The following is a 14,791-nucleotide window of genomic DNA, read 5'->3' on the forward strand; positions in this document are numbered from 1 at the left end:
ACCATCATCACTGATATCACACATATCCTCTTGTCCAGAAACACCATCACTGATATCACACATGTCCTCTTGTCCAGAAACACCATCACTGATATCACACATGTCCTCTCGTCCTGAAACATCATCACTGATATCCCACATGTCCTCTTGTCCAGAACCATCATAACTGATATCACACATGTCCTCTTGTCCAGAACCATCATCACTGATATCACACATGTCCTCTTGTCCAGAAACACCATCACTGATATCACACATGTCCTCTTGTCCAGAAACATCATCACTGACATCAAACATGTCCTCTTGTCCAGAAACATCATCACTGATATCAAACATGTCCATTTCCCCAGAAAACATCATCACTGATATCACACATGTCCTCTTGTCCAGAAACATCATCACTGATATCACACATGTCCTCTTGTCCAGAAACATCATCATTGATATCACACATGTCCTCTTGTGCAGAAACATCATCACTGATATCACACATGTCCTCTTGACCAGAAACATCATCACTGATATCACACATGTCCTCTTGTCCAGAAACATAATCACTGATATCAAACATGTCCTCTTGTCCAGAAACATTATCACTGATATCACACATATCCTCTTGTTCAGAAACATCATCACTGATATCAAACATGTCCTCTTGTTCAGAAACATAGTCACTGATATCAAACATGTCCTCTTGTCCAGAAACATCATCACTGATATCAAACATGTCCTCTTGTCCAGAACCATCATCACTGATATCACACATGTCCTCTTGTCCAGAACCATCATCACTGATATCACACATGTCCTCTTGTCCAGAACCATCATCACTGATATCACACATGTCCTCTTGTCCAGAACCATCATCACTGATATCACACATATCCTCTTGTCCAGAAACACCATCACTGATATCACACATGTCCTCTTGTCCAGAAACACCATCACTGATATCAGTGAAAAAGTAAAAATTGTCAACCTCAATGTCAGCATCAGCACATCAATGATCTTCGACCGGCCCAGTGTGTTCCCTCACCTGCGATGTTTGCCACTCTGAGCGCCTCCTGGCTCTTGGCCCCTTTGGAGCGGTTGGCGTTGCGCTGTTTGGCGCCCCCTTGTGCCGAGCGAATGCTACGCAGGTGCACCTCGGTGGCTTTGAAGAAGGCCACCATGAAGGGCTGTTTGTTTTGAGGGCCACTCCGACCAATCAGCCCGGCCATGCGAGGGTTAATGCTTTCTCCTGGAGAGGGCCACAAGGAGAGGGAGTTAAAACCAACAATCCAAAGTGTTCATTTGCCTTGTTGTGTGTGCGTGTGTGTGTTTGCTGCCACGCAAAATTGTGCGTCTGATCACCGTTTGACAGGACATAAATTCTACTGGTGGCCGCCAGTGTCTTTTTGCTTGTCTGCACACGCTCAACTCTCATGAAACATCAACACACACTTTTTTGCATTGTCCCAACCGCAACATCAACACACACACACACACACACACACACACAAAAAGTGTGAGCAAAAAAGACTAAGGTGTGAGCAGAAAAGACTAAAGTGTGAACAGAAAAGACTAAGGTGTGAGCAAAAAAAATAAAATGTGAGCAAAAAAGACTTAAGTGTGGGCAGAAAAGACTAAGGTTTGAGCAGAAAAGACTTAAGTGTGGGCAGAAAAGACTAAGGTTTGAGCAGAAAAGACTAAGGTGTGAGCAAAAAAAATAAAATGTGAGCAAAAAAGACTTAAGTGTGGGCAGAAAAGACTAAGGTTTGAGCAGAAAAGACTAAGGTTTGAGCAGAAAAGACTAAGGTGTGAGCAAAAAAAATAAAATGTGAGCAAAAAAGACTTAAGTGTGGGCAGAAAAGACTAAGGTTTGAGCAGAAAAGACTAAGGTGTGAGCAAAAAAAATAAAATGTGAGCAAAAAAGACTTAAGTGTGGGCAGAAAAGACTAAGGTTTGATCAGAAAAGACTTAAGTGTGGGCAGAAAAGACTAAGGTTTGAGCAGAAAAGACTAAGGTGTGAGCAAAAAAAATAAAATGTGAGCAAAAAAGACTTAAGTGTGGGCAGAAAAGACTAAGGTTTGAGCAGAAAAGACTAAGGTTTGAGCAGAAAAGACTAAGGTGTGAGCAAAAAAAATAAAATGTGAGCAAAAAAGACTTAAGTGTGGGCAGAAAAGACTAAGGTTTGAGCAGAAAAGACTAAGGTGTGAGCAAAAAAAATAAAATGCGAGCAAAAAAGACTTAAGTGTGGGCAGAAAAGACTAAGGTTTGAGCAGAAAAGACTTAAGTGTGGGCTGAAAAGACTAACGTGTGAGCAGAAAAGACGAAGGTGTGAGCAAAAAAGACTAAGGTGTGAGCAGAAAAGACTAAAGTGTGAACAGAAAAGACTAAGGTGTGAGCAAAAAAAATAAAATGTGAGCAAAAAAGACTTAAGTGTGGGCAGAAAAGACTAAGGTTTGAGCAGAAAAGACTTAAGTGTGGGCAGAAAAGACTAAGGTTTGAGCAGAAAAGACTAAGGTGTGAGCAAAAAAAATAAAATGTGAGCAAAAAAGACTTAAGTGTGGGCAGAAAAGACTAAGGTTTGAGCAGAAAAGACTAAGGTTTGAGCAGAAAAGACTAAGGTGTGAGCAAAAAAAATAAAATGTGAGCAAAAAAGACTTAAGTGTGGGCAGAAAAGACTAAGGTTTGAGCAGAAAAGACTAAGGTGTGAGCAAAAAAAATAAAATGTGAGCAAAAAAGACTTAAGTGTGGGCAGAAAAGACTAAGGTTTGATCAGAAAAGACTTAAGTGTGGGCAGAAAAGACTAAGGTTTGAGCAGAAAAGACTAAGGTGTGAGCAAAAAAAATAAAATGTGAGCAAAAAAGACTTAAGTGTGGGCAGAAAAGACTAAGGTTTGAGCAGAAAAGACTAAGGTTTGAGCAGAAAAGACTAAGGTGTGAGCAAAAAAAATAAAATGTGAGCAAAAAAGACTTAAGTGTGGGCAGAAAAGACTAAGGTTTGAGCAGAAAAGACTAAGGTGTGAGCAAAAAAAATAAAATGTGAGCAAAAAAGACTTAAGTGTGGGCAGAAAAGACTAAGGTTTGAGCAGAAAAGACTTAAGTGTGGGCTGAAAAGACTAACGTGTGAGCAGAAAAGACGAAGGTGTGAGCAAAAAAGACTAAGGTCTGAGCAGGAAATACTTGATTGTTAACAGAAAAGACTACATTTTGAGCAGAAACACTAAAGTGTGAGCAGATAAGACTAAGGTGGGAGCAAAAAAGACTAAGGTCTGAGCAGGAAATACTTGATTGTTAACAGAAAAGACTACATTTTGAGCAGAAACACTAAAGTGTGAGCAGATAAGACTAAGGTGGGAGCAAAAAAAGACTAAAGAGAGAGCAGCAAAGACTAAGGTGTGAGCAGAAAAGAAGGGAAGTGTTCGCTGAAAAGACGAAAGTGTGAGCAGCAAAGACTAAGGTGAGCAAAAAAGGTTAGGTGTGAGCAGAAAAGACAAAGGTGTGAGCAGAGGAGACTAAGGTGTGAGCACAAAAGGTTAGGTGTGAGCAGAAAAGACTAAAGTGTGGGCAGAAAAGACTAAAGCAGGGGTGTCAAACTCAAATACAGAGTGGGCCAAAATGTAAAACTGAACAAAGCTGCGGGCCAAGGTTGAACAAATTAACCTTTTAATAGGGACCCAAACAAGTTTTGCATTGAATATTGAACAAGCAGGGCTTATATAACTTTATAGTGATATGCAAAATCGAGTTTCAAATAATAATAATAATAATTAAAAAATATCAATGGCATATCAAATACAATTTAAATAAAAATGTAATGCCTCTTTTCTATTTGCAGCTTTCAGAGGTAAATATCAACATTAACTTTTTCCACAGGCTAATACATTTGAAAATAAAATAACTATGAATAAACCAACCATTCAGGACTTTAAACTGCTCAGTTTGCAACACACTGATCTAATCTGATGTGCCCAAGCCAGATACCTGCCATCTTTTCTTGGATGCTAGTTCAATAATGTCGGGGCTCAGGCTTTGAGCTGAGGCAACCCTCATTATCCAATGAAGGTGTTCATCAGTCAGACGTATCCTGTGAGACGTTTTCGTCATCTTCATTGAGGAGAAAAGTTGCTCACATAGATAAGTGCTGCCGAACATGGAGAGCAATTGAGCAGCTTGGGTGCGGAGCTGAGGCATTGTGTCAGGGATGAATTGTGGAAAGTGTGCGGCGCCAACAGCATCAACTTCAGCGTGTCATCACACTGGAGTTCAATCAGCTCCATTTGGAGGTTAATTGGAGCTTTTTCCACATCGACTGTGAAGGGATTACTAAACAGTTCAAATCTACATTTCTGACCATCAAAGTCGCCAAATCGCCGGCTTAACTCAGCGCCGAGTACACTGAGTTTTTCAGCAAACTGTGCGCACACGGCGGTAGAGCATACTTGCCAACCCTCCCGAATTTCCCGGGAATTGCCCCTCCCGAAAATCACCCGAGGCAACCATTTTTTCGTATTGGGGGAGTACCTAAAAGGCGCTGCCTTTAACGTCCTCTACGAGCTGTCGTCACGTCCGCTTTTCATCCATTCTAACAACTTGCCGGCTCAGTCACAAGATATGTGCGGCTTCTGAACGCACACACACACACGTCAATGCAACGCATACTTGATCAACAGCCATACAGGTTACACTGAGGGTGGCCGTATAAACAACTTTAACACTGTTACAAATATGCGCCACACTGTGAACCCACACCAAACAAGAATGACAAACACGTTTCGGGAGAACATCTGCACCGTAACACAACATAAACACAACAGAACAAATACCCAGAACCCTTTGCAGCACTAACTCTTCCGGGGCGCTACAAGGTGTATGTGTGTGTGTGTGTGTGTGTGTGTGTGTGTGTGTGTGTGTCTGTGTGTCTGTGTGTGTGTGGGGGGTAGCGGGGGGGGGGGGGGGGGGTGTATTTTGTAGCGTCCCGGAAGAGTTAGTGCTGCAAAGGGTTCTGGGTATTTTTTCTTTTGTGTTTATGTTGTGTTACGGTGCGGATGTTCTCCCGAAATGTGTTTGTCATTCTTGTTTGGTGTGGGTTCACAGTGTGGCGCATATTTGTAACAGTGTTAAAATTGTTTATACGGCCACACCCTCAGTGTGACCTGTATGGCTGTTGATCAAGTATGCATTGCATTCACTTGTGTTGGTGCGTGCAGAAGCCGCACATCCATCAATCAATCAATCAATGTTTATTTATATAGCCCTAAATCACAAGTGTCTCAAAGGGCTGCACAAGCCACAACGACATCCTCGGTACAGAGCCCACATAAGGGCAAGGAAAAACTCACCCCAGTGGGACGTCGATGTGAATGACTATGAGAAACCTTGGAGAGGACCGCATATGTGGGTAACCCCCCCCTCTAGGGGCGACCGAAAGCAATGGATGTCGAGTGGGTCTGACATAATATTGTGAAGGTCCAGACCAGGGGTCACCAACGTGGTGCCCGCGGGCACCAGGTAGCCCGTAAGGACCAGATGAGTAGCCCGCAGGCCTGTTCTAAAAATAGCTCAAATAGCAGCACTTACCAGTGAGCTGCCTCTATTTTTTAAATTGTATTTATTTACTAGCAAGCTGGTCTCGCTTTGCCTTTTTAAATCTAAGAGAGACAAAACTCAAATAGAATTTGAAAATCCAAGAAAATATTTTAAAGACTTGGTCTTCACTTGTTTAAATACATTCATACATTTTTTTACTTTGCTTCTTATAACTTTTAGAAAGACAATTTTAGAGAAAAAATACAACCTTAAAAATGATTTTAGGATTTTTAAACACATATACCTTTTTACCTTTTAAATTCCTTCCTCTTCTTTCCTGACAATTTAAATCAATGTTCAAGTAAAAAAAATTTTATTGTAAAGAATAATAAATACATTTTAATTTAATTCTTCATTTTAGCTTCTGTTATTTCGACGAAGAATATTTGTGAAATATTTCTTCAAACTTATTATGATTAAGATTTTTTTTTTAAATTCCGGCAAATCTAGAAAATCTGTAGAATCAAATTTAAATCTTATTTCAAAGTCTTTTGAATGTATTTTAAAATTTTTGTTCTGGAAAATCTAGAAGAAATAATGATTTGTCTTTGTTAGAAATATAGCTTGGTCCAATTTGTTATATATTCTAACAAAGTGTAGATTGGATTTTAACCTATTTAAAACATGTCATCAAAATTCTAAAATTAATCTTAATCAGGAAAAATTACTAATGATGTTCCATAAATTATTTTTTTAATTTTTTCAAAAAGATTCAAATTAGCTAGTTTTTGTCTTCTTTTTTTCGGTTGAATTATGAATTTTAAAGAGTCGAAATTGAAGATAAACTATGTTTCAAAATTTAATTGTCATTTTTTTCATGTTTTCTCCTCTTTTAAACCGTCCAATTAAGTGTAAATATCATTAATTATTAATAATAACATAGAGTTAAAGGTAAATTGAGCAAATTGGCTATTTCTGGCAATTTATTGAAGTGTGTATCAAACTGGTAGCCCTTTGCATTAATCAGTACCCAAGAAGTAGCTCTTGGTTTCAAAAATGTTGGTGACCCCTGGTCCAGACCATAGTGGATCCAACATATCAGCGAAAATCCAGTCCACAGTGGATCCAACATAATAGTGACATGTTATGTGACTGAGCCAGCACGTCGTTGGGCAGGATGGAAAGCGGACGTGATGACAGCTCGGGGCAGATTTTCGGGAGGGGCACAGAAATTTGGGAGTCTCCCGGGAGGGTTGGCAAATATGAGAATTAGCGGTGAATGCGGTGTTACCGCGGCACCGCCGCTGTATATAATCGACGGGCCAGCTCTAGTGTTAATTTGATATTGCCTCAAGGGCCAAATGAAATTACACGGCCAGAGTTTGACACCCATGGACTAAAGTGTGAGCAGAAAAGACTGAAGTGTTAGCTGAAAAGACGAAAGTGTGAGCAGAGAAGACTAAGGTATTAGCAGAAAAGCGCTGGCTTCCCTCCTTTGTGGTTGCACCTTTGCTACCTACCTGAAGCTCTCCAGGTGTGTCTGCAGGCGACCCTCTTACCGTTTGTGGCGTCCAGAGCCAGCTGTAGACCCAAGTTCCTTCCCGGGTTCAGGACCCAGTGGTTGCTGGTGGCCGTCACGTCGAACACCAGCCAGCCCTCTTCTGTGGCCCAGATGACGCGGGAGTCCAGGAGGAACAGGTCGGATTCTCTGGACACAAGCCAGAGGTTGAGGCTTTGAAAGCCAAAGCAGCACATGCAGCAGACACACACCTGTACCTGTCAGTATGCTCCTGCAACACCTGGTAGACGCTGATTCGAAAGGTCTCGTTCTCCAAGCGTTCGTGGACAAAGTCTTTATAAATACGAAACTCAGCAGCTGTGACCGCCTCGCCCTCAGGAATCTGCGACACGTCGAATCTGAATTCTCGATGATGTCGCCGCACTGGCAGGAATTCTTTGTCACGCTCCACTGACACGATCGAGAAGAGGAGAAGATGATCAATTAATAAGGTCACAATCAGAATCAAAGACAAGAGGAGAAGCTGATCAATTAATGAGGTCACAATCAGAATCAGAGACAAGAGGAAAAGGTGATCAATTAATGAGGTCACAATCAGAATCAGAGACAAGAGGAGAAGGTGATCAATAATAAGGTCACAATCAGAATCAAAGACAAGAGGAGAAGGTGATCAATTAATAAGGTCACAATCAGAATCAAACACAAGAGGAAAAGGTGATCAATTAATAAGGTCACAATCAGAATCAAAGACAAGAGAAGAAGCTGATCAATTAATGAGGTCACAATCAGAATGAAAGACAAGAGGAAAAGGTGATCAATTAATGAGGTCACAATCAGAATCAGAGACAAGAGGAGAAGGTGATCAATAATAAGGTCACAATCAGAATCAAAGACAAGAGGAGAAGCTGATCAATTAATGAGGTCACAATCAGAATCAAAGACAAGAGGAAAAGGTGATCAATTAATGAGGTCACAATCAGAATCAGAGACAAGAGGAGAAGGTGATCAATAATAAGGTCACAATCAGAATCAAAGACAAGAGGAGGAGGTGATCAATTAATAAGGTCACAATCAGAATCAAAGACAAGAGGAGAAGGTGATCAATAATAAGGTCACAATCAGAATCAAAGACAAGAGGAGAAGGTGATCAATTAATAAGGTCACAATCAGAATCAAAGACAAGAGGAAAAGGTGATCAATTAATGAGGTCACAATCAGAATCAGAGACAAGAGGAGAAGGTGATCAATAATAAGGTCACAATCAGAATCAAAGACAAGAGGAGAAGGTGATCAATTAATAAGGTCACAATCAGAATCAAACCCAAGAGGAAAATGTGATCAATTAATGAGGTCACAATCAGAATCAGAGACAAGAGGAGAAGGTGATCAATAATAAGGTCACAATCAGAATCAAAGACAAGAGGAGAAGGTGATCAATTAATAAGGTCACAATCAGAATCAAAGACAAGAGGAGAAGGTGATCAATAATAAGGTCACAATCAGAATCAAAGACAAGAGGAGAAGGTGATCAATAATAAGGTCACAATGGTTTTTGATTGTTGCCTATGACTGTTGTCTTAAGATTGTTGTCTTATGAATGTCTTCTGATTGTTGTCCTATGATTGTTTTCTGAAATATGGTTGTCTTATGATTGCTATCTTTTTATTACTGCCTTATGATTGTTTTCTTGAAGTTAGTTGTCTTGTGATTGTTGCCTTATTATTGTTTTCCTAAATATGGTTGTCTTATGATTAGTATCTTGTGATTGTTGTTTTATGATTGTTGTCTAAAGAGTAGTGTCGAATGACGTGTCTAATCGTTGTTGTCCTGTTAATTGTTTTCTTACGATTGTTGCCTTGTCATTGTTGTCGTATGATGTTTTTCTTATGGTTGTTGTCTTATGATTGTTGCCTTATAATCGTTGTGTGATCAATGTTGTGTTCATGAGGAAGTAGAAGCCGACATGTGTTAAGCAGCATGATAGAGATGCAAGTGCATTGTGACAAGTTTACGAGCGCCTCTCTTCTTTCCCCGCCCTGAGGCCCAGAGAGTCATGCAGTCTGCCCTCATCTGTTTCTCATGAGCTGAGAATCCATGTTCGGAGAACCAATCTTCTCCACAACACAACTTTCCAAAAAACTGAAGACATGACCCAACAACGCTTCCCGCCACGCTCCTCTTAAATCTCAGCAGGACGTCAAGGACCATCATCTCGCTTCAAGTCCCCCTGCACACTCCTGACACACACACGTACACACACACACACACACACACACACACACACACACACACACACACACACACACACACACACACACACACACACACACACACACACACACACACACACACACACACACACACACACACACTTTAAAACTAGATTTTCCCAAACTTGAGGTTTCTCATTTTTGTGCGGTAAATAAGTCAAGTGTTGTTAGCGACATCACAGGTGGACAGCAGCTTGAGAAAAATAAACATATTTTCTAACTTCTTCAGTAACTTGTTCTAAGAGAAGTTTAAAGGAGAACAAGGCAATCGCGCTTCAGTTCAAAGACTTGAGTTTCTACGGCATGTCTTAATGGACCTTTATTTACTCGTTAAATACTAACCTACTCAGTGGCCTAGTGGTTAGAGTGCCCGCCCTGAGATCGGGAGGTTGTGAGTTCAAACCCCGGCCGAGTCATACCAAAGACTATAAAAGTGGGACCCATTACCTCCCTGCTTGGCACTCAGCATCAAAGGTTGGATTTGGGGGTTACATCACCAAAAATGATTCCCGGGCGCGGCACCGCTGCTGCCCACTGCTCCCCTCACCTCCCAGGGGGTGAACAAGGGTGATGGGTCAAATGCAGAGGACAAATTTCACCACACCTAGTGTGTGTGTGACAATCATTGGTACTTTAACTTATTTATTTTTGTTTGCATCAGTCGGTGACGTCTCTAAACTCTTGGTTACTGAGTCTTTATTTGCTACTGATTCTTAACTTGTTACTGATTATTGATATGTTACTGATTATTGATTTGTTACTGATTATTGATTTGTTACTGATGATTGATTTGTTACTGATTAATGATTTGTTACTGATTATTGATGTTACTGATTATTGATATGTTGATAATTATTAATTTGTTACTGATTATTAAAATGTTACTGATTATTGATTTGTTACTGATTATTGATTTTTTTATTGATTATTGATATGTTACTGATTATTGATTTGTTATTGATTATTGATGTTACTGATGATTAATTCTTTACTGATTATTGATTTGTTACTGATTAATTATATGTTACTGATTATTGATTTGTTACTGATTCTTGATTTTTTGACAGATTATAGATTTGATACTGATTATTGATTTGCTACTGATTATTGATATGTTACTGATTCTTCATTTGTTACTGAATCTTGATTTGTTATTGATTCTTAATTTGTTACTGATTATTTATTTGTTACTGATTCTTGATTTGTTTCTGATTATTGATTTGCTACTGATTATTCATATGTTACTGATTATTGATTTGTTACTGATTCTTGATGTGTTACATAATATTGATTTGTTACTGATTCTTAATTTGTTACTGATTATGTGTTACTGATTATTGATTTGATACTGATTCCTGATTTGTTACTGATTATTGATCTGTTACTTATTCTTGATTTCTTATCGATTCTTGATTTGTTACTGATTCTTGATTTGTTACTGATTATTGATTTGTTAGTAATTATTGATTTGTTACTGCATATTGATTCGTTACTCATTGATTTGTTACTGATTATTGATTTGTAACTGGATATTGATTTGTTACTGATTCTTGATGTGTTACTGATTCTTGATTTGTTACTGATTCTGGATTTGTTACTGATTCTTGATGTGTTACTGATTCTTGATGTGTTACTGATTCTTGATTTGTTACTGATTCTGGATTTGTTACCGATTATTGATATGTTACTGATTCTGGATGTCTTAGTAATTATTGATTTGTTACTGATTCTTGATTTGTTACTGATTATTGAATTGTTACTGATTATTGATGTGTAACTGAATATTCATTTGTTCCTGATTATTGATTTGTTACTGATTATTAATTTGTAACTGAATACTGATTTGTTACTGATTCTTGATTTGTCAATGATTCTTGATTTGTTACTGATTATTGATTTGTTATTGATAATTGATTTGTTACTGATTATTGATTTGTAACTGCATATTGATGTGTTATTGATTATAGATTTGTTACAGATTCTTTATTTTTAATTGATGCTTGATTTGTTACTGATTCTTGATTTGTCACTGATTCTTGATTTGTTACTGATTATTGATTTGTTACTGATTATTGATTTGTTACTGATTCTTGATTTGTTACCGATTCTTGATTTGTTACTGATTCTTGATTTGTTACTGATTATTGACTTGTACTTATTCTTGATTTTTTTTAATTTTATAATTGATGTTTTACTGATTCTTGATTTGTTATTGATTCTTGATTTGGTACTGATTATTTATTTGTTATTGATTCTTGATTTGTTACTGATTATTGATATGTTAATGATTCTTGATTTGTTACTGAATATTGATTTGTTACTATTATTGTTTCATTAGTGATTCTTGATTTCTCACTGATTCCTGATTTGTTACTGATTATTGATATGTAACTGAGTATTGATTCATTATTAATTATTGATTTGTCACTGATTCTTGATTTGTTACGGATTATTGATTTGTTACTTATAATTGATTTGATATATTGGATATTTACATAAAATAATGTTCAAGTGTAAAACAAATAGTGATTATGACATGTATTTGATATTTACATAAAAGAATGTCCAAGTGTAAAACAAGCAGTGATTATGAAATATATTTGATAATTACATTTAAAAAAATGTCATGTGTAAAACAAACAGTGATTATGAAATATATTTGATATTGACATAACAGAATGTGTAGAACAATTACAGAGAAGGTCTGCAAGGTTTGGCCCACAGAGCAGACAATGAGGAATACTTATATAATTATGACTATTATAAGTGACGATGATTTCAAACATTACAGTAATTTGACAGAGTTCTGAGTTTGTGCTTTTGCTGTCATCTAGTGTCTACTTGTAAGATTGCCTACTAAAAAAAGGAATACAACATCAGTATTTACAGTAATTGTTTTACAGTTTTTCTTGAAATAAAAATACTTCCAAATGTTATAAGAATAATACTTCAAAATAATTCACAAAGAAAATAATTCAGCATTTTTCAATAATATTTCATTGAGAAGAATATATTAGAATAGTTCCAGAAGAAAAATACTTATGGTAAAATAATTCTTCAAATGCAAGTTAGTAGAAATTATTTTAATCCATCAGTAATACGTTAATAATCGTCCTTCTAATCAAATAAAGTCGGGTGAGAGAAAATAAATGTGTTATTTGTGTAAATGTTTCTCATGAATATTCAACATTGAAATATTTTCATGATGAGTTTGGATCACTACGGCGTCTTTAGCCCCTCCCCCTGCGCCGTAACGTTTCTCCCACACCTCAGCGACGGCTGACACATATGACCACTCACATTAGCTAAAGTGTCTGCTCAGCATTATCACACCCGCACTCGCACCTTCAACGCTTCCGCTGCACCGCGGGGGCTCACACTCTGCGTCTTAATCCCCACTCCCACGCTTCGTCGTCACATGCACAACATGGACATTACGGTAACAATCTATTATTGTTACAATGTTGGAAGTACTTGTGACTATTTACTACTCATACTACCTCGTAGCAGTAGTAAGTACACATCACATTCACTACTTCTAATACCAGTAGAAGTAGTGAATACCCATGTGTTTACATGTATTTACTACTTCTACTGAATAGTAGAAGTAGTAAATAACCATGTGTTTACATTTACTTACTACTTCTACTACGTAGTAGAAGCCGTAAGTACCCATGTGTTTACATTTACTTACTACTTCTACTCGGTAGAAGAAGTAGCAAGTGCCCATGTATTTACATTTACGTACTACTTCTACTAGGTAGTAGAAGTAGTAAATACCCATATGTTTACATTTACTTACTACTTCTACTGTGTAGTAGCAGTAGTAAATACCGATTGTTTACATTTTACTTACTACTACTACTAAGTAGTAGAAGTAGTAAGTATGCATGTGTTTACATTTACGTACTGCTTCTACTACATAGAAGTGGTAAATACCTATGTGTTTACATTTACGTACTACTTCTACTAGGTTAGGGAATTAGTAAATACCCATGTGCTTACATTTACTTACTACTTTTAATCGGTAGTAGAAGTAGTAAGTACCCATGTGTTTACATTTACTTACTACTTCTACTAGGTAGTAGAGGTAGTAAATACCCATGTGTTTCCATTTACGTACTACTTCTACTAAGTAGTAGAAGTAGTAAATACCCATGTGTTTACATTTACTTACTACTTATACTAGGTAGTAGAAATAGTAAGTACCCATGTGTTTACATTTACTTACTACCTCTACTAGGTAGTAGAAGAGATACAGCAACGATACCGCAGTGCTATCACAACGATATCACAGCATTTATATCATATTTACATTTACTCACTACTTCTACTAGGTAGTAGAAGTAGTAAGTACCCATGTGTTTACATTTACGTACTACTTCTACTAGGTTAGGGAATTAGTAAATACCCATGTGTTTACATTTACTTACTACTTTTACTCTGTAGTAGAAATAGTAAGTACCCATGTGTTTATATTTATTTACTACTTCTATTCGGTAGTAGAGGTAGTAAATACCCATGTGTTTCCATTTACGTACTACTCCTACTAAGTAGTAGAAGTAGTAAATACCCATGTGTTTACATTTACTTACTACTTATACTAGGTAGTAGAAATAGTAAGTACTCATGTGTTTACATTTACTTACTACCTCTACTAGGTAGTAGAAGAGATACAGCAACGATACCGCAGTGCTATCACAACGTTATCACAGCAATATCACAGGGGTATCACAGCGCTATGACAGCAATATCACAGCGATATATCACAGCGATATCGCACATGTTCCTGTTAGCATGGAAGTGGAGCTGTGAGTTAGTCCTGGCGCTGTGATATATGCATAGTAGCAGTAGTAAATACCCATTGTTTACATTTTACATACTACTTCTACTAAGCAGTAGAAGTAGTAAGTATGCATGTGTTTACATTTACGTACTGCTTCTACTACATAGTAGAAGTAGTAAGTACCCATGTGTTTACATTAACTTACTACTTCTACTAGGTAGTAAACGTAGTAAATACCCATGTATTTACATTTACGTACTACTGCTACTAGGTAGTAGATGTAGTAAATACCCATGTGTTTACATTTACTTACTACTTCTACTGCGTAGTAGCAGTAGTAAATACCCATGTGTTTACATTTACTTACTACTTCTACTCGGTAGTAGAAGTAGTAAGTACCCATGTGTTTACATTTATGTACTACTTGTACTAGGTTAGGGAATTAGTAAATACCCATGTGTTTACATTTACTTACTACTTTTACTCTGTAGTAGAAATAGTAAGTACCCATGTGTTTATATTTATTTACTACTTCTATTCGGTAGTAGAGGTAGTAAATACCCATGTGTTTCCATTTACGTACTACTTCTACTAAGTAGTAGAAGTAGTAAATACCCATGTGTTTACATTTACTTACTACTTATACTAGGTAGTAGAAATAGTAAGTACCCATGTGTTTACATTTACTTACTACCTCTACTAG

General features: G+C 37.4%; 1 protein-coding gene across 2 annotated transcripts in view; it reads right to left on the minus strand.

The window, feature by feature from the left end:
- Positions 1-14,791, minus strand: part of LOC133653444 (bone morphogenetic protein 7-like) — a 73,229-nt gene that overhangs the window by 15,213 nt on the left and 43,225 nt on the right. Inside the window, exons 2-4 of one of the 2 annotated variants that reach the window (XM_062052703.1) lie at positions 7,290-7,482; positions 7,073-7,221; positions 1,037-1,240 (exon numbers count right to left, since the gene is read on the minus strand). In XM_062052703.1, coding sequence (XP_061908687.1) covers positions 1,037-1,240; positions 7,073-7,221; positions 7,290-7,482 — 546 coding nt within the window. Of the gene's footprint in view, positions 1-1,036; positions 1,241-7,072; positions 7,222-7,283; positions 7,483-14,791 lie in introns of both variants that reach the window. The other variant, XM_062052702.1, reaches the window with a different exon arrangement.

This window comes from Entelurus aequoreus, linkage group LG07 (assembly GCF_033978785.1).
Source record: "Entelurus aequoreus isolate RoL-2023_Sb linkage group LG07, RoL_Eaeq_v1.1, whole genome shotgun sequence".
Classification (NCBI taxonomy): domain Eukaryota; kingdom Metazoa; phylum Chordata; class Actinopteri; order Syngnathiformes; family Syngnathidae; genus Entelurus; species Entelurus aequoreus.